This window comes from Jaculus jaculus, chromosome 15 (genome assembly GCF_020740685.1).
Source record: "Jaculus jaculus isolate mJacJac1 chromosome 15, mJacJac1.mat.Y.cur, whole genome shotgun sequence".
In the NCBI taxonomy this organism is placed as follows: Eukaryota; Metazoa; Chordata; class Mammalia; order Rodentia; family Dipodidae; genus Jaculus; species Jaculus jaculus.
Genome location: NC_059116.1, coordinates 13596346 through 13616916, shown reverse-complemented (window position 1 = coordinate 13616916; position 20571 = coordinate 13596346). Strand labels below are relative to the sequence as shown.

At 40.5% G+C, this 20571-nt stretch overlaps 1 protein-coding gene across 7 annotated transcripts in view; it reads left to right on the top strand.

Annotated features, from left to right (window-relative positions):
• The window catches only part of Rttn (rotatin), a 133067-nt gene that overhangs the window by 61093 nt on the left and 51403 nt on the right, over positions 1-20571 (top strand). For 5 of the 7 annotated variants that reach the window (XM_045135103.1, XM_045135101.1, XM_045135099.1 and 2 more), the window contains 8 exons: positions 1422-1566; positions 2904-3058; positions 6003-6222; positions 10679-10807; positions 11785-11895; positions 14857-15015; positions 16185-16256; positions 18978-19167. In XM_045135103.1, coding sequence (XP_044991038.1) covers positions 1422-1566; positions 2904-3058; positions 6003-6222; positions 10679-10807; positions 11785-11895; positions 14857-15015; positions 16185-16256; positions 18978-19167 — 1181 coding nt within the window. The remainder of the gene's footprint in view (positions 1-1421; positions 1567-2903; positions 3059-6002; positions 6223-10678; positions 10808-11784; positions 11896-14856; positions 15016-16184; positions 16257-18977; positions 19168-20571) is intronic. The other 2 variants (XM_045135100.1, XM_045135102.1) reach the window with 2 other exon arrangements.

The following is a 20571-nucleotide window of genomic DNA, read 5'->3' as shown; positions in this document are numbered from 1 at the left end:
AAATTGTCTCAGTTTTCTTTTACTCTGAACTTCAGGAAGTTGATTGCCACGTGGAGATCCTTGGATCGTGACCGGCAAGACTGGCTTGCACGTTAACATGCTTAGCCAGTGGCAGACGGCTGTGCATGAGCTAATGCTGATAAGCAGCCGCTGTGTGTCAGTGTTCCCGTGACTGGCGTAAAATGTATAGCTTTCTGAAGCACAGTGTGACTTGGAAAATGCCAGGGTAAATGAGTCTACCCAGTGTGAATGCCTCCACTTGGCATCAAGTAGGCACACGCAGATTACAGGTGTCACTGGCAGTGTGTGAGTTGGCCTTGCCAGAGGAGTGCAGCCACCAGCTGGTGGGGAGCTTGTCCCAGAGCTGATGGCTCAGTTGTCAGGATTGTTAGAAGTTGGTTGTTCAATACATATGTTCTTAAAATTACAAAATCTTACAACTGAATTACGTAAAAATAAAGGTAAGGAACACGGAGGAGTTATCACGTTGTGATTGCTTTATAACCTTTTGCTGTGATCATAGATGGGGTTGTTTATAGATCCTCGTCTCTCATGGAAGTGCTGTGTTACTGTGTGCCGCCATGATCTTTCCCCAAGTTCATGTTACATTGTAGTTTGAAAATTACCATATCGTGGATGTAGCCATCATGCAAGTTGGCAAATGCACCCATTCGCACCCTACTCTGACAGGCTGCTCCTTTAAACATTTTTGTCAGCCCATTCATGTATAAACGACTCATGGAATAAAGGCTCTCAGAGGGTGGGTCGGTGGGAATCCCTGGGGTCGTTCGCGCTACTTGTAGGCGTAGCAGAAACTCTGAGCGCTTAGCGCTTAGTCCTGGAGCAGCAAAAGTGCGCAGTGCGCGTGTGTCACTTAGAGTCAGCTTCCAGAGCGGGGTCCGCCACACTTGGATCCAGCCAGCCGTGCACGGAAAGTACTAGACATAAAGCATCTGTAACAAAGGGATATTTTTGTTGTTATCATTTCTTAAAAAAGTGTAGCAACTGTAAACATAGTATTCCATTGTATTAGGTATTTTACATAACTTGCATTTCTCTGTCCCTCTGCATCTTCATGGCATCGAGAGTATTTCCTTTTTTTTTTATTTTATGTGAAAGAGCGAGAGAGAGAGAGAGAGGGAGAAAGAGAGAGAGAGAGAGAGAGAATCGGCACACCAGGGCCTCCAGCCACTGTGATCAAGTTGCAGACTCAGGCTCCACCTCGTGCACATTTGCAGCCTTGCACGCCTGCGTCACCTTGTGTGTCTGGCTTACATGGGGCCTGGAGAGTCTAGCATGAGTTCTTAGCTCCAGCCCTGAGACCGTTTTCTTATCAGACAGTGTGCTTGTGGCATGTGCTGCCTGTATGTCCGTGAAGGGCAGTGAGGCGTGTTTTAGATTCCTGTCTGCTGTTTAATCAGGTTTCTACAAGTGCTTCCTGCTTGCACTGAAGACGAGAAGCTGCTTATAGACATCATACATTTTCTGAACAAGCTAATGAAGAAACAGAGAAAGAACCCCTCAGTGGAGCTTCTAACCTGGATTCTAGAATTGCTTCTCGGGAATGTGAGTACTGTTCAAAGAATTTAAAATTTTGATTTGAGAAGTAATTTATTTGTAAAATTACTTTTATTATTGAAAGGGATGATCTAGCCTGTGCATTGTTTGTTTTCTTTTTGCTTGTGTACAAGTGTGGCACATGTGCAGGTGTGTATGCATGTTCTCTCTCTCTCTCTCTCTCTCTCTGTCTCTTTGTGTGTGTGTGTGTGTGTGTGTGTGTGTGTGTGTGTGTGTGTGTGTAGGCCAAAAGCTAACACTGAGAACACTGAGTCTTTGTTGGATGCTCCCCACCTTATGCGATTTGAGACAGTATCTCGCTGAGTCTAGATCGTACCGACTCAGCTGGCCTAGCTAGCCAGTGAACCCCAGGGCTTCCTCGTCCCAGTGCTTTGATTACAGGCTTGCACCGCCGTGCCAACATTTACTGGACTGTTGGTGACCTGAACTCAGTAACTCAGTTCTTTCTGTTTGCATGGAAAGTAAGTAGTCCCCCCCCACACACATACTTTAAAGAAATTCTTATTTTTTTTATTTTTATTTTGAAGCAGGAAGAAATTTTATCAAAGGGTAAAGCAAACATATCTGTCAAGTAATTTTAACAGTGAAATGCTCATAGTAATATGGCTATTATGCCTGTGTTAACTCACTAAAGGTAATGCAGCAGTTTATTAACTGAGTGCTTTATGTGAAAGATTTCATCATAGTGACTGAACTAAGATTTTAACTCTTTTGTGTGTGATGTGCATTAGTGATGAGTGTTAACAGTTCCTTGTTATAAGCATGAAATTAGCTAGTTTTGGAGTAGGCAATTTCTATTTTTTCTTAATTGTCTTAACAGATATGCTTTTTTTTAAAAAAAGTGTAAAAAATAATTTTTTTTAGTTATTCTCTAGAGAGAGAATGAGTGTGTATGGGTGTGCCAAAGGAGAGAGAGGGAAATCTTTTTATTTATTTATTTGCAAGGAGAAAGAGAGAGAGAATGAATAGGAACGCTCCAGGGACTTGCCACTGCAAGTGAACTGCGGATGCATATCCCACTTCATCCACCTGGCTTTACATGGGTGCTGGAGACTTGAACTCCGGCCAGCAGGATGTGCAAGCAAACGCCTTCCACCACTAAGCCACTCCAGGCCAGATACACCTGTCCTTATTGAGATAATATGTGAAGACCCTAATGAGTTCATGTCTTTATTAAGACAATTGTAGCCTGGGGCTCTTTGTCTTGCTGGTTGGCCAATGTAAACCTTTGTTAGTCCAGAACACAACTGAAATACCTCTCATTCAAACTGACACACAGCTCAACTAGAGAATAAGTTTCTGTTTTCTTAAACGTGACTTTGTAGAAGCCAAACCCACTGCTAGACCTGCTGGTTCCGAGCGAGGCCCAGGCAGGAGCAGAAGCAGATGACGTCCACGCTGCGGTCAGGCAGCGGCTTCAGAAGGAACTGATTGCTCTCTTCAGCACCTTGCTGCTCTGCTTCTCAGTGGTCACGGACAGGTACGTTTGTGTCACTGTTGGTTTGGGCTCACACAGATAAGCCTACTTTTATTCCAGAGTTTCACTTCTCACTTCCTTACCTGTCAGTGAAGAGAAGAGCACTCACCAGTTTCTGCCACAGCTAGGTTGTGACTTCTCTGTCTCCTTCACCATGCGTGTGAACACATGCCCACACATGTGCATCCTGTGTTGGGAGAAAAGAAAGTAGCCGTTTTTCCTCTGCTCTCACCCGGAGTCCCTGCAGAGGCCTCTTCACGGCAGCTGGGTGGCTTCTTGCCGACCAGGCTCAGTGGCCCTGGGCAGCACCACGGCGTTGCCCGGCGTGGGGTCCCTCCTACAGGGCATTCCCTGTTCAGCGTTGTTTTCAACTGTTGGGGTCTTTTTTGTTTGCATATGAACTTTAGGATTTTGACGGAATTAATGTTGTTTCTTTGTTCAGCTTGAGGTGTGTGCCTATTTCTAAGAACTTGCCCGTTTTACTTTATGTAGAGTGTCTTACTGGTGGTGTGAAAGTGCTCGCTGCTCTACCCTTGACTGTCGCTCTCTCTGGCCGCCAGGCACCACGGTCTTGCTTTCATCACAACGTCTCAAAATTAGAACCTTCCAATTCTTCTTCAAGGAAGCCAGTCTTCTCTCATTTTCTTTCCTTCATTTTACTTATTTCTTCTGGAGTCTTTATTATCTCATTCCTCTGGTTACCTTGTGTATTAGTTTGCTTTTTCTTATAGTTCTTGCAGTTATAAAGTTAGCATATTGATTTCAGGTCCTTTTTAGTATAGGATAGAAATTTATCCCTGGCTGCTGCATTTTATTATATGCCATAGATTTTGGTATATTGTTTTTTTCCATTTTCATTTCTCTCAAAATATTTTCTAATTTCCCTAGTGATGACTTCTTTGACCCACTGGTTGCGTAACAGTTTCTTGTTTAAATTGTGAATGGTTATGAATTTTACTGTATTCCTCTATGGATTGATTTTATTTCATTGATAGGGTTACCTCCTCAACTGTCTCACCTTCCAGTTGTTTGATGAGCTTTTAAGCTGGCGTGATTTTGCTCCAGTTCTTACTCATTGCTTCAGGTTGTGGCATATAACACTCTTGCCTCAATAGTTATGGGAGGTGGAAAGATGTCTTAGCAGTTAAGGCACTTGCCTGCCAAGTCAAGAGCCAAGGTTCAGTCCCCAGGACCCACGTAAGCCAGACGCACACACAGTTCAGGTGGTGTATGCCTTTGGCGTTTATTTGCAGGGGCTAGAAGCTCTTGTGCATCCATTTTCTCTCTATCTTTCTCTCTCAAATAAATAAACGAAATAAAATATTAAGAAAACTTAAATGGGACAAGTTTATACTGGGATATGCAGCAATCAGAATATCTGAAGGGGAACAGAGCAAGTCACTGTCAGCACATGGTACAGATGGGTTTGTCACTACCCGACACAGCTGGACATGTCATCACACCCCTCCCCCAAACAAAGTCTGTGCAGGCCGTTCTGGTACATGCTTCTTTAGAAGCCCTCCTCAGAAAATGCCTTATGAACTTAAGTAAGAAAAAGAGACACACATGATTGCAGATGCTCACTGGTCATGGTTTCATGTAGTGAGCACATAGTACTGCAGAGGCATTTCAGAACAGCCTTCACATGACTCACGCCTTCCATGTAAAACCAGAGAAACCAAATTCATAAGAAACTAAGTTCTAGGGCTGGAGAGATGGCTTAGCAGTTAAGGCACATTGCCTGCGAAGCCTAAGGACCCCGGTTCAATTCTCCAGTCCCACGTAAGCCAGATGCACATGGTGGCGTATGTGTCTGGAGTTCATTTGCAGTGGCGAGAGGCTCTGACGAGCTCATTCTCTCTCCCTCCCTCCCTCTGATTCTAATAAATAAATAAAAATAAAATCTTTTTTTTTAAATTATTTATTTATTTATTTGAGAGCGACAGACAGAGAGAAAGATAGATAGAGGGAGAGAGAGAGAGAATGGGCGCGCGAGGGCTTCCAGCCTCTGCAAACGAACTCCAGACGCGTGCACCCCCTTGTGCATCTGGCTAACGTGGGACCTGGGGAACCGAGCCTCGAACCGGGGTCCTTAGGCTTCACAGGCAAGCGCTTAACCGCTAAGCCATCTCTCCAGCCCCAAATCTTTTTTTTTTAAAAAGAAAGAAACTAACTTCCTGTTGCCAGAGAATTCCATTTTAAGGTTATAAAGCTACATAGGCCTTTAATAAAAACAAAAACAAAAAAGTTGGTTGTGAGGGAGCATAGAGTACCTCTGTTTCACCATGTTTCTTTTTACTTCCTAAGCAAGTGATTACCAGTGCTGCAGGATTTCACTGTCCAGCATTAAAAGGCAGCTGTTTAAAGAAGAGAAAGTAAAAGGAATGTACCTAAAGCATTTTATTTTCCATGAAATAAGCATAATGCACTGTTACATATATTTTACTTCACATGTTATGGTGGTTGATGCTTTGGCTATGTTCCTTTGAAAAGTCTTTTTTAAAAGAAATATTTTTATTTATTTATTTGAAAGCAGAGAAAGAGACATTATATATGTATATATATATGTATGTATGTATATGTGAATACACACACATACAGATAGATAGATAGATAGATAGACAGACAGACAGACAGACAGGCAGGCAGACAGACAGATAGAGAGATTGGGTGCACCAGAGCCTGGGGCCATTGCAAACAAATTCCAAATGCATGGACCAGTTTGTGTGTCTGGCTTTCCAAGAGTACCGGGGAATCAAACTCTGGTTGTTAGGTTTTACAGGCAAGCACACCAGCCATGAAAAGTCTTACTTTGGCAGGAATACTTTCTACCATCTTATCTAGTTCCTACTTTGCTAACCAAGTGCGTGGTAACAAGTTGCAGGCAGTGAGGCGCCCCTGGGCCCCGACACTTACTGGGTGGTTGTTTTCTCTTGTGTCCACACAGGAAGTGCCTGGAGCTCCTCTACGTTTTCCAAACTCAGCTGTCTCTGAGGCTGCTGCAGTGTCTGCGGGTCACCGACGCACCTCACTTCTATGGCCTGCCTTCTCTTGAGCGGACCTTACGAGGGATGGCTCACCTCACGGCTTCCCCCGGATGGAGCTCACATTCTCCTCTAACTGAGCCGCTTGACATCTGTGTGAAGTACTTGTCAGGTCTCCTGGAGGCAAGTTAAAGGACCGCCCCCCAAATAGCAGCCATGGACAATTTCCTGATCATTTTTATTACATGAGATAAAGATATGCTTAAATCCCAAACACATATGTGAGGTCACTCTTACAAACACTCTCATTTTGAAGAAAGACTAAGCTTATGTTAAGTCTTTTCATTGGGGAGGTTTGTTTTTCCATTTTTAGTTGATGCCTTTTTAATTGTGAGTATAGAGCACCAACAGGAAATGCACAAAATATAAATATGTGGCTTAATCAGTTAATGTGTGAAACCCTAGTTACCCTCAGGTCCAAAACTGTAGCACAGCTGCCCTCCCCTGCCCCACCCCAAGGTGCCCACCGTGCTCCTGTCCGTGTTTCTCCAGAGTCAGGCTCTCACTGTGTTGGATACCATCCTTTTCCATTCTTGACACTCTTCCCACTTCAGTGTCTGAATATAAAATGATTTCTAATGCAAGCAGTTGTGCACATGATATCATCTAGGTTGATTCTGACAATATAGTTAAGACATCTGTTCATTTTGCTTCTTGTAGGTGAAGCTTAACCTTGTGTTACTCTGTATGTGACAGTCATGATCTCTATATATGACAGTCACAAAGTCTGTTTAGTCTTTTTCCAGTGGACGGAAATTGTGAATACACATGCTGTGAACATTCTTGTCTTTTGTTGGAAACGAGGTCATTATATCAATTTTTAAAAAATTTTATCATTTTTCTTGATATATGCAAACACTATTTTTATATACTAGCCAGCAACTCTCATTTCCAGTTTGAAACCAAAAGCCTTTAATTTTTATGAAGTCATCCTGGTCTGGATTAGAGATTATGCAATTAATTTTTAATAGATCTCAAATTATTCAGACTTTGCTTTATGTTAGTTTTAATAAATTATATTTTCTAAGCTTAAAGAAATTACCTAAATTGTCAAATTAATTATCATAAAGTTATTCATCACTTAAATGTCTACCAAGCCTGTAGACCCTGTCAATCATCTATTACTCCTTTTTCTGTTTTTCTTACATCATCTCACTAGTGATAATATACTAATTAGTATTATTAAATAATGAATAGTTTTTGTCTTTGATTTTTCTCTTTAATGCTCTCTCCCACACAAACTATGTCTTTTTTTCCTAACATTTCTTATGTAGGTCTTCATTGATATATTTATTTTGTTCGCTTTCTTCAAGTAAGCATTTCTAGCTCTTACTACATTTTAAGTATAGCCTTAATTACCTTGCCTCATTCTGCCATCGCACTCTCGTTGTCTTTTTAAAAATCTCTTATTTAGTTATCTCAAAGAGAGACAGAGAGAGAGAAAGTAAAATGGTCATGTGAGGGCCTCTAGCCACTGCAAATGAACTCCAGATGCATGTACCACCTTGTGCATCTGGCCTATGTGGACACTGGGGAATTGAACCTAGGTTCTCAGGGTTCTCAGCAAGTGCCTTAACCGCAAAGTCATCTCTCCATCCCCGATCTGGCCATCCTTACTCACAGTATTTTAAGTGTGATGTAATAACTGCGGTGACGTGGTTGTGCATGTTTCTGGAAGAGATCAGCTTTGCTGCAGGGCATTGGGAACAGGGTGGGCACGCGTGTACTCATTGCCACGAGCACAGGGCCACCCGCCGCGGCTGTAAGTCTTTTTTTTTTTTTTTTTTTTAACACGTGAAATCCATCCTTTATTTTATTTTATTTTTTTAATTTAATTAAGTCTTGGCAGAATTTCCCTAGCACCTGATTGAGAAAGTGCCAGGATGAAGCTTGTTTACTTTGCTATGGGAAGTATGTCTGCTCTGAGCTTACTCTCACGGCCTCCTAGGTCCTAGGTTGGATGCAGCGTGGGTTTCCTGCCTGTACTCTGGGAGAGCGCTGCGGGTGTGGCTCCACTTCCTCCTGCGCTGCGGGCCTCTGTCCTGCAGAGGGCGCGGCAGTCACCCAGCGCCTCCTGCCCGTGTCTCCATGAGTCGTAGAAGTGGCCTTCTGACTGGTTTAACATTTGCTGTTTCTGAAATCATCTTTGCATCTAACAGTGGCTCTTTTTTTTTCCTTACTATACAAATCTGTATATAAAATATATAGTCCCTGTTTTATAATATTTCAGAGTTATAAAAACTTAACAAGTCTTGATTTGGTATAAAGGAGTTTTATGTTCTGTAAAACAGCTTGGGAACAATATATACATCATCATATTCAATGAAAAGAACATAATCTAAAGAAATGTATCACTTGTTAGAAACTATAGCAGAGGCACATTTAATCTTGGGACTTGTTGTTTAGGTTATTAATTATGTAAATAAGCCTCTTGTATAGTTGACTAAATCGATGTGTTTAATAACACAGTGAGGCACAGGTGAGTGGACGTGAAAGCAAAGTCACTGTCGATCAGCGGACTTGCTTCATGATTTTTCAGAAATTAAAGCTGATCCTTCTTGGGAGGGAGTAATATTTCTAAAATCAAGTTATTTTGTTTCTGCATATTAGAATTGGAATATTAAGTCTTTGATTTTTATAATAGTGAAAATTTAAGCTGTTTATGATCAATTATAATGGGTGCATAAATTAGTCATTAATCCTTAAGGTACATGGTGAATCATTCCAGCGATTTGGCAAAAAAAAAAAAAAAAAGAAAAAAAAAGTCACATTGAAAAGAGATAGTACTGAAGTTATTGGTGTATCACATGCCCTCTAAAAAGAATGTCATCCCGATGTTGCAAGTCTCCAGAGATGACTTAGAGGAAAGTGACAAGGTTGGATTATTCAGGATTTTCATTTTCAGTGTAGTCACTTAAAAACTTGAATTTTGGGGGGGGGGGTTCAAGGTAGGGTCTCACTCTAGCCCAGGCTGACCTGAAATTCACTATCGAGTCTCAGGGTGGCCTTGAACTCACGCGATCCTCCCATCTCTGACTCCTGAGTGCTGAGATTAAAGGCGTATACCACCATGCCCGGCAAAACTTGAAATTTTAATTATGAACAATGTCAAGTAAATATACATGTTAGAAGAGAAACAGAGCCTATGTAGCAATCATTCATTAAGAGTTTCCAATTATAGGTCAGTGTTTTAGTTTTAGAGAAATAATTTTAAATGTGTTGTTTTATGAAAAATGCATCTCGGATCAAAACCTCTTCGTTATTTACCAGTGAATTTTTTTTTTTTTTTTTTTTTTTTTTTGGTTTTGGTTTTTGTTTTTCAAGGTAGGGTCTCAACTCTAGCCCAGGCTGACCTGGAATTCACTATGTGCTCTCAGCGTGGCCTCGAACTCATGGCGATCCTCCTACCTCTGCCTCCTGAGTGCTGGGATTAAAGGCGTGTGCCACTACGCCTGGCTTTACCTGTGAACGTTTTATTAAAATGGAATGCATACACACAGTTTGTTTTGCCGTGGGAGTGGAAAACAAACAGGAAGAATCTGCAGAATAGGCTAAGGTAGGCTAAGGTAAACGCCCCGGTGGAAGGTGTTTGCGCTGGGAGGCCTGGCTGCAGCCCCACCCTTCAGCAGCCGTAGTGCAGGAACAAGGAGTTTGATTGCTTTTGCTTCCAGCAGATTTTCCCTTAACATGCGCTGGGACCCAAGAGTCTTTGTAACATCCTTTAAAATTCAATGTTATGAATTACAAATTATTTTTTATCTTATTGAATTTTTTTATTGGCAAACAATAAAGATTCCTTTTATGCAGTGACTTCACAGGTGTTTACTGAACCCCTATTTGGAACAACATAGGATTTACACAGAAATAGGACAACGAGGCTGCCTGCATGTTTCATAGACCACTGTAGGTCAGGAAGAAGGACTTTCCTAACACAGCTCCTCAGGTCAAGGGCCATCTCTTCCTATGATGCTAACTTATTCTTTCTTTCTTTCTTTCTTTCTTTCTTTCTTTCTTTCTTTCTTTCTTTCTTTTGCTTGCTACTGACAGAAATGTGTCAGACCTCTAAAATAGGTAGGAGAGAAAAAAAAAAACCCTGAGAATCAATGGTTTAAATAATAAGCATATACTTTAGAGGCCTCAGACCATTTAGAAGTAAAGAAAGTATCTATTTACATAGTTAAGAAAATTTAACACCCTGGTAGTTAGTCAGTGAGTGCTATAGAGCTAGTAATTTTGAATGTTCTTTTCACCAGATATTAGTTCTTTGATTAAAATGCTGTAAATTCTAAAAGTTACATGTACATTTTAATACACAGAAAATGTCCTGAGAGGGCATTAAACATCCTGTGAACAAACCCAAAAGGGAAAAATGCTTAAACCACAAATAAATTTTAGCTGAGCCCCAAAACATAGAACCTTTAAGTTTATCACTGCAGTCACCTTTGAGAGAATGAAGTCGGAATGTTTTAACTTGATGAGGTTTAGATTCGATTACACAAGTCAGAGAAAGTGATATATTATCTGTCTGCACCGTTAAGATTAGAGCCAGCGTAAGACTGTTTGCTTGTTTGCTTCCTAGGTCATCACGTCTTTTTACGTGGACCGTGGGGGAAACTCCATGTCATTCATGGGGAAAGGCGTCACGAAGAGCACGATCCTCTGCCTGCTTCACTTAGCCCACGAGATGATGGAGCAGGCCCCACGCGTGGTGAGTGCCCTGCCAATCAATCCCTTAGCCCACAAGAAGAGGGCGCAGGTCGGGGTCTGCATCTGAGCAGCTGCTTGAAAGGCGTTTCAAGCATGCTACATGAAAATGTGCCTTTTGACTTGTTTAGAAGACAATAATTACTTTCTGCTAAGGCTTTCCCTGGAAGCTGTATATTGTGTAAATATGAATGAATTCTGTTTAAGTTATTTTGATTGGTTGAAATGTAGTTACTTTAAAACTATATTTTGACTCCACTATGAAAAACATAGCTTCTATAGAAAAATTGTTGTGTTTAAGGGAAGCTGGGATTTTAAGAGAAGCTAAGAGTTTATTCACATTGTTTTGGTGAAAATAATAGATTGAACCTTATTCTAAGCTAAGAGATATATTTTTGCTTTTTGTTTTGTTTTGGTTTGGTTTTTTGAGGTAGGGTTTCACTGTATTCCAGGCTTACCTGGAATTCACTTTGTAGTCTCAGGGTGGCCTTGAACTCACAGCAATCCTCCTACCCCTGCCTCCCAAGTGCTGGGATTAAAGGCGTGCGCCACCACGCCCGGCCCTGACCTGGAATTTACTATGCAGTCTCAGAGTGATCTTGAATTCATGGTGATCCTCCTACCTTTACCTCCCAGTGCTGGGATTAAAGATGTGTGCCACCGTGCCTGGCTACTTTTTATTATTATTATTATTATTTTATTTATTTGAGAGAACGAGAGAGGGAAACCAGACAGAGAAAGAGAATGGGTGCATCAATGCCTCCAGCCACTACAAATGAACTCCAGACACAGGCACCACCTGTGTATCTGGCTTATGTGGGTCTTGAGGAATTGAACCGAGGTCCTTTGGCTTTGCAAACAAACGCCTTAACCGCTAAGCCATCTCTTCAGCCCCTACTTTTTATAATATATATCTTTACAAATTTCTGACTTTAATCTTACTTAGTGCTCTCCTCCCCCCACCCTTGTTGTTCGTTCTAGGAATGGGTGTCGCTTTGGTTCCTGCCTTTGGGTGGTCACAGTGAAGACCTCACTCCCACTCAACAGGGATTGGCCTGGTTAATTCCACTATGGGTTGATCGGGACCCGGAGGTCAGTGCAGGGGAGAATCAGATGCATTGGGTCCAGATGGAAAAACAACCTAAAATATAATATTATGAGATTATAATTACTATTATAACATATGTTTATTTATTTATTTATTTATTTGAGAGCGACAGACACAGAGAGAAAGACAGGTAGAGGGAGAGAGAGAGAATGGGCGCGCCAGGGCTTCCAGCCTCTGCAAACGAACTCCAGACGCGTGCGCCCCCTTGTGCATCTGGCTAACGTGGGACCTGGGGAACCGAGCCTCGAACCGGGGTCCTTAGGCTTCACAGGCAAGTGCTCAACCACTAAGCCATCTCTCCAGCCCTAACATATGTTTTATTTAGCCTCCACCATAGGTCAAGCTCCCATGAGAAAACATGGTAGAGTGGGTGATTTAAATAAGAGAAATTTACTTTGTTGCTGGATAGTTTTATTGGCTGGAAGCCCAAGGCCCACCTCGCTGGGTTCTGGCAAGATGCACGTCCCTTACAGACACTTGCCTTTTGGCAGCGTGTTCACACGTCTTTTCCTTTGTATTTGTATCAGGGGTGTTTGTAAGTTTTCTGTTTTACTTATCCTGTTATTCTGTAAGGTCATCCTCATAACCTCATTTCATCTTAAGAACCTTGGAAAATGATTTTCTCTAAACACAATTATATTGGGGATTAAGGCTTCTTACATATGAGAGTTGGAGAGGGTCATGCTGCAGTATAGCTTTCCATCTCTGATCGGTATAAATTTCTACCATTCCCCCCTACAAAATGCATTCATTCTACATCAATTGGTCCAAAAAATTAACTTACTACATCCTCAGGTGTAAGTTCTGAAGCCCAAAGACTCATCTAAAAATCATCTCAATCAAGTGTCATTGAGAATTCATGTACCATTCATACTGAGGAAAAATCCCTCTCAGGTGGCCTTTGAGGGCCACTTATCCAAAACAGCTATACCTTCAAGGGTTGTCTGTCTTCCAAATAATCCAATGATCCATTCTTCATTTCTGTATGGCTTTGCATTGGAGTCTTGACATACACCTCAAGTCTTCCAGCCTCTAACCTGCTACCCAGGGCAAGCATTGCTTCTGTGTGCTTACGTGTCCTTTTCAGCAGCAGCTTCATTTCTTGGTACAAAAGTCTGTATTAGGTTGCCACAATAAAATACCAGAGCACGCTGGCTTAAAAAGCAGAGATTTATTTTCTCCCAGTTCTGGAGGCTAGAAGACCAGGGTCAGGGTGCCGGCATGGTTACGGTTTCTTGAGAGGGCTCTCTTTGGGCAATGCAGATGGCTGCCTTCTCTGCATGTGCTCACATGACCTCATCTTGGTGCAGGCACCATGGAGAAAGGCGTGTGTCAGACTGGAGAGTTGGCTTAGCAGTTAAGGTGTTTGCCTGCAAAGCCAAAGGACTAAGGTTCAATTCCCCAGGACCCATGTAGGCCAGATGCATGAGGTGGCACATGCATGCGGAGTTCATTTGCAGCAGCTGAAAGCCCTGATGCTCCTATTTTATGTCTGTGCCCCCCCCCCCCGTCTCTCTCTCTCTGTCTCTCAAATAAGTCATCTCTTCTTCCTAAGGCCCTTCTTATACACGGTGGCTCATGCTTGAAAACCTCCAAATTATCCTATCCACTTGTAAAAGTTCCATCTCCTAACATGGTCACATTGAAGATGATGGCATTAACACAGGAGTTCTGAGGGAATCACATCTCAGCTCACAGGGTTCCCTTTTAAATCAAGTCCTTTAGTGTACAGATGGAAAATATTAAAGGAAAAAGATAAGACATCTGTTATTTGCAGAGCAGTGGAAAATTATGGGGGAAAAAAGAGCCATTTTCAAATGGTTTAGAAGGATAACTGGAAAATTTAAGGTATAAAGCCTACTGACACTTAAGTACCTTTAGCGTAACAGAACCATTTTAGAATAAAAATTCAAATTATTAGTTAACTCTAGTTTTAACCATGTGTTCACTGATTTTAGAAAAACAACAACAACAACAAAAAATAGATTCCATCATAAGCAAAACCTTGACTTTCAGAAGTAGTATTTGATCTGAACTTAGGGGTCGCATTTTTAGGCACTTTAAGCTTTGACTTATTACTTGATTATGTTGTGAGTATGATATGTTTACCTTTATAACTATCATTGGAAACACAGGTTGTGGTTAGAACTTAGAAATTCACCAAAATGATGTGACTTAAACAGCTGCAGTAGTAGTATATAGCCAGCATTATTGCACAACATCAATCATGTTTGAAACCTTTTTATTTTAAAATAATTATAGAGAAAATGCTGCATTCCTTGTGAAAAGTTATAATTCAGCTAATTAGTTTTAGAAAAAAGGTTCAAGAAAGAACCACTTCTTTAGAAGAAACCACTGAAAAATTAAGAAATAAAATAATGGTTTTCTTAAGAATAAAGAAAAGGGGGTTGGAGAGATGGCTTAGCAGTTAAGTGCTTGCCTATGAACCCTACGGACTCTGGTTCAAGGCTTGATTCCCTAGGACCCATATAAGCCAGATGCACAAGGTAGCACATGCATCTGGAGTTCATTTGCAGTGGCTAGAGGCCCTGGCGTACCTATTCTCTATCTTCCTCTTTCTATTTGTCACTCTCAAATAAATAAATAAAAATAAACAAAAATGTATTTTTTAAAAAAGAATAAAGAATAAACAGAAATTAAGTTAAAAAATATGTGCGAATATCCTATGGTTTCCCTAAAAAAGGCCGTGGTCTATGGACATCTTTATGCTTACTTGTGTTGTGGCCACCTGGTTGTAACATAAGGTGACATTTGGTTGGTATTTAACTTCTTTTCTTTCATGGATAGGATTTTTATTATTTGAAAATGTATGGACTTTGTCTTCTGTAAATGCCCCCTTGTTCAAGTTTGTAAAGACAACGCTATAGTTATAAAATTATGGACTCTGCTTTGTGTAGGAGATGGTAAGTTCTTGCATTTGACAGGTGAGATTCACTGCCCTGGGATTAGGATCAGCGCTGACCACTATGGAAGCTGGCTGTGTGGCCTTGGCAAACAGTTTTCAGAACATTTCTGGTGGGCTTTGGGGAACTGTGGTGAACATTCTCCTGGACCAGTCCGAATGCAGTGTGGTACGCCGGGAGGTATGTCTGCTCTCTGTGACTGTTTCGGCTGTCAGAAATCAGACTTGACTTTCTCGCTGTTCAGCAGAATGGGCTGACCAAGGACCATTATCTACTTTGCTTGTGAAAGCCCAAAGAAAATGATGGTTGAGAATAAACACTTATTAATCGACAGTACTAAGTCTAGTCCTTTGTTCTGCTAAGATCAACACAGAATAGGGTATGCTTCAATATGGACTCTTCGTTTTACCTCACAGTGCAGAGCAGTGCATAGAAGACAGCCACCTTTACCTCAGTGTGTGGGTCCCTAATGATTGCAAAGCTTTGATACACTGCCTTCAGATACATCCTTTCATAGCCTAGAGAGACATATGCAGAAAAACAATGAAGCCCTAACGTGATTTGTGGCTTTCTTTTCATTGCTGGTTCTGTCAGTGTAACAAGGACAGTCACACGTTCTTAGAGGCTCCTGGAGGACGCAGCAGCTGCGGGGCCGCCATCAGTGAGCCTCGTTCCCAACTCGAAAGGCTGGTTTCCTCATCATTGCTTGTGTGTTTTCACTCGTCAGCCTTACATTTAGGTTCATGGCTGTTTTGTGACTTGTTCATTTTTAAGGCTTTCTTATTAACTCCCAGTAAAAACGGTTGGAAATTTCATTCTTAGAATTTTCCACACTTCCTATTCTCTAGTGTGGATATTCATAATGTTCAATTCATCAGAAAGCCAATGCTTATGTTAGTGGGGTTATTTGATTTGATCACTTTTGTGTTGTAGCATTGGACATTTATGGTTTAAATTTATTAAAAGAGTTTGGGTGAGAGAGGGAAAAAATGAAGGGGTTAGGGAGAAAGCAGATGTGCATGTGTGTGTCTGTGTGTGTTTACCTACAAAAGAATAATAAAGTTGTTAATGTGTATTTTTAAAATGCTTCCAGAATAGTTTAAATCATACTAGTCATTTTTTTGCATAAAAATAATTTTGAAATAAGGAAAAATATATTTCCTAATAAATAATTTCATGCAGTGTGCTTATCACCTAATGAGAAATGCACTTTACTGATTCTTACAAGGATCTCCCAGCCCGTGCAGTCAACCAGAGACCCATCTTCTCTTGAAGTACAGCATATTGGCTATCTCAGGGATGGCAACAAGATGGCAGTGTTGAAACTTGTTTTTTCTTTTACTTTTTAGGCAGCATTTATTTTTCAGAATCTCCTTGTAATTCCTATGCCCTCAGAAATTATAAAGGACTACACTTGGCAGGTGGGTGATCTCAAATAGTTATCAACCTAAAAGATATTTGGCATTAATTGGTAATAAATTTTCAGCATGTATGGATTAGCCAATACTCTATATTCATGGATTCCACATTGGTGGAATTAACCAATCCCAGGACTAAATATTCATGTAAAAACCATTGTACCTGGTAGCTCAGAGAGTTTTTGTTTGTTTGTTTGTTTGTTTGTTTTTTAGTTTATTTCTTTCTTATCACAATTCTCTAACTAGTATAACATATACTATATCATAGCAGTTTGGCATCACAAATCACCTAGAGATGATTTAAAGTGTGTGAAAGGATGTGCATAGATATAGGCAAATGCACTATAATGCTGCTTTATATAAAGAACTTGAACACCTTCCTGTGGATACCATTGTGTTATATATATTTTTTGTGATATTTTAATAATTTTGATATTATTATTATTTGCTGTATTTTGTTATTTGTGAAATTGTATGTGTAGCAGCAAGGATATCTCATGTTAGGATGTAGTTATGCTTGCTCATATGTTTAAATATTTATTTATTTATTTGAGAGAGAGAGAAAAAATGGGTGTGCCAGGGCCTCCAACCACTGTAAATGAACTCCAGACACATGTACCACAGACAGAATGATGCCTTTTGCTAAAATATTGACACATGAATTTCCTAAAATCAAGTATATTCTCCTGCATGATCACAGTGATAATTACCAAAGTTAGGCAATTTCATTTTTCAATTATTAAATTTCATTTCTTCCTTCCTTTCTTTTTTATTTTTATTTTTTGGTTTTTCATGGTAGGGTCTCTCTCCAGCCTAAGCAAACATGGAATTCACTATGTAGTCTCAGGCTAAACTCGAACTCACTGCAATCCTCCTACCTCTGCCTCCAAAGTACTGGAATTAAAGTTATGTGCCACCTCATCTTTTTTTTTTAATTTTTTTTTTTTTTTAGAGAAAAAAAACCCCTCAATTTTGGATCCAATCTAGAAATAGATTTTACATTTAGTCGGTATATCTACTTAGTTGCTTCTATCTGAAATTGTTTTTAAATCTTCATCATTTCTAACCTGAATATTACTGAGGAGTATATGCTATTTAGTTTTATAATATCCTTTTCATTAGATCTGTCTGGTTCCTTGTGATTGAACTTCAGTTGCACATTTCTGGCACAGGACCTGTAGAAGTGGTCTATTTTTTCAGTGCATGACTTCAGGAGATATGATACACTTTTTTCATGTTGGTCATGTGAATTGGGTGCTTAGTGAAGAAATCGTCTTATTTCTCCATTGTTTCCCTTTTTGCAGGGAGGAATCGGGGTGCCATATGAATTTGTTTCTCATCAAATGTTCTTTCACTAGTTTAACTTCCCTCGGTCTTGCCTGAGGCAATCATTACACAAAGGTTACCAAATGATTTTGTGATTGTGTCATGTTTTTCTACATGCATTACATTCTGCTGTAAGAAGAGATTTTTTTTTTTCACTGACTTAGATTAGTATAGACTCAAGTTCGATTGTTTCACAGACAATTATCTGTGTTTCATTGTTTAATGTGTACATGGTCAAATTGTTCTAGCTTTGGCAGAGTCCCTTGATGATGATCTTGTGTCCTTTGGACTTGTCGATGTCAGTTTGTTGGCATCATCTTACTTTTTGCTGTAGAAAGGTATAGTAGAGGTCCACAGTACCTGCGCCCTGACTCCTTTCCATGGTAGTTGGAAATGAAGGTTCAGCATCTTGGTATGCGCAGTGCTCTGGAAGTATCAGTGCTCTGTTCCTCTCAGGATACACGCTGGTAATTATGTTTCTGTGTGTGGGGGGGAGTAAATAAATAGTTGAGTCACTTAACATGGTAGCATGCATTATTTTCATACTAGTTGTGACTAACAGGCACACTTTAAAATTTTTACATGATGACACACTTCTCAAAATGGTTATTTCTTGGTGAGGTAAAGTTCTTTTAATTGGTCATCATAATTGATATGTAGTAAGTAAATTTCTAATATATTTAGGACTGTATATTTATTATTTTATTAGTATATTTATGTGCCAAATTTATTTGTTTCTCTATTATAAAGTGTATTTCTTTGTTTTGACTTCCTTTTCAGATTTATATAATGGGAATATTAGCACAGTGACCCTAGGAACACAATATGTGCAATGAGATGAATATTCTAGTATGTTTCCTTCAGAGCAAGATTTTCAATCTAGTAGGCGAGTTCTCCCATCCAAATGTTAACCAGACCTGACCCTGTTCAGCCTCTGAGATCAGGGGAGATTGGCTGTATTCAGGGTGGTATCACCGTAGACCTTCTTGGAGACTTCGGTGATATAACTAATCAGCAGTTTTCTTTGGAACTGTGTTTGTGATTGTCACCTGATGTCACCTTGATGCCTTTAGAGGTATTTGTTTCTTCACATCCCACATCCCGCCCTTTTCAGCTCTCCTTGGCAGTTCCGCAGGTGAGCTGGCAGTTTCAGCGCTCATGGCATGGCCAACAGACAGGGAGCTCCCTTAGTGAGCTAGCCCTGAGAGAGAGCAGGTCCCCGCTGCCTCCGAGCGTGGGCGCAGCAGAGGCCTGGAGGGCGCCGAGGGCGTCTCGCTGGGTGGCAGAGCCGTGAGGGATGCAGAAGATCTGAGAGGCGCTGTGTTCGCAATGGGCCACACGGAATCTTTCTGCAGACATAGTGTGCGAAACGTGTGACCTCTCTCTCTTTCCCTCCAGGGCCCCTGTGTCCATGATGAGGACTCGGGCCTGTCACTCGTAGGAAAACCTGCCCTTCAGGCCCTCTTACATCACTGCCATTTCTATGAGCATCTGACGCACATGGTGAAGCATTGCTATGTCGGGAGGTGTATGTTCGATTTGAGTATTTCTGCCTTTGGTGGAACTTCAGAAGGGAATGATTTCAATGGTAAATACGGTGTCTTTATTACTTGTCTCTGAACCATTTGTGCTTGTGAATGCATGTGTAATGTGTTGTGGGTGGTGTACACACTTGCCTGAGGACCCAGTGGAGCATAGGTTATCCCGCCCCTTGCACTCGCACCTGATCTTGTTTTTAACCTGAAGTCTCCTTTCACTAGCTCCAGAACTTGCTGGGCTCCGAGCACTCTGTCTCTGCTGTCCTGCAAGGCAGCGGGTATAGTTGCAGCGGCCTCACCCGGCTGCGTTATGTGGGATCGGGAGATTTGAACTGGGGCCGTCGCAGGCCCCCTTAGGCCCTCCTGCTTGCACGGGAAGCACATTTAACTCCTGAGCCACCTCTCCAGCGCTGTTCTTTCCTTTTTTTCTTCCTTTTCAAAACAATAGCTTGGGAAGACATTTATTCCTGTCCTGCTCCACAGTGAATACTCTTGGTATGTTGTTTTCTTTGCCTCCTCTTCCCACATGACCTTTGTTTGCTTTGTGCGTTTGTTCTTACAGCTCACATGCAATGTTCATCCCCTTCTCCCAGCAAGCATGGCCCACGCATTACTCATGGGAGCCATTTTGAACATCCTATTAATGTTTTATAAGTTAGTTTATGCCCTCCAGTGAAGTTTCATAGCTTTTCTTCTCTGGTAATATCTTAAACTTTGTGGGACATGCATTTCTTGGCATTCTACAGTTGTTTTCAACCATTCTTGTGAATGAGATCTTTCTCTCTAAATTTTCTAATTCATTTTGTTAAAGATATTACAAAACTTTTAATGTTACTATTTTAGTAATTTATCAAGCTGTCTTGTTGAAAGCATTTGACTTCCTTTAAAAATTTCTTTGGTTCACTAAGAAATAATCTTAATACATAAGTAGTAATCAGATCTCATATAATGAAGGTTAATTTAACAAAATTGTTTATACTTTTTAAAGCATTTAATTATTTATTTGAAAGAAAGAGGCAGAGAGAGGAGAGAGAGAGATTGGGATAATTTTTAGAATGTAAGCACAGTTAAACCCAGAAAAAGTAAAAGAGCAGTACAAAATCCTCAATTATTAACATTTCATTGTATTTTAGTCTCTACATCATATGTGTATAATATGTATAAGCGATTATAAATAAAATTAGCTTACATGATTGTGTATAAGTATATATTTTTCCCTAAAGAGAAAGTTGTAGATAACAAAGTTCAATTTATTCTCAATTGCTTAAAGGTGAATTTATAATTCACCTTCCTACTTATTTCTTAGAGACACTGGGAGGAAAGTGGGATTTGATGAAGTTTTTGAATATTGCAAAAAAAAGAAAAAACGTTTCTTTTTAAAAAGTGATTTTAAATTCAGTTGTTTGGGTTTTTCTGGCTAATTGCTACTCAAAACCCAGCCCTTAACCAGACTG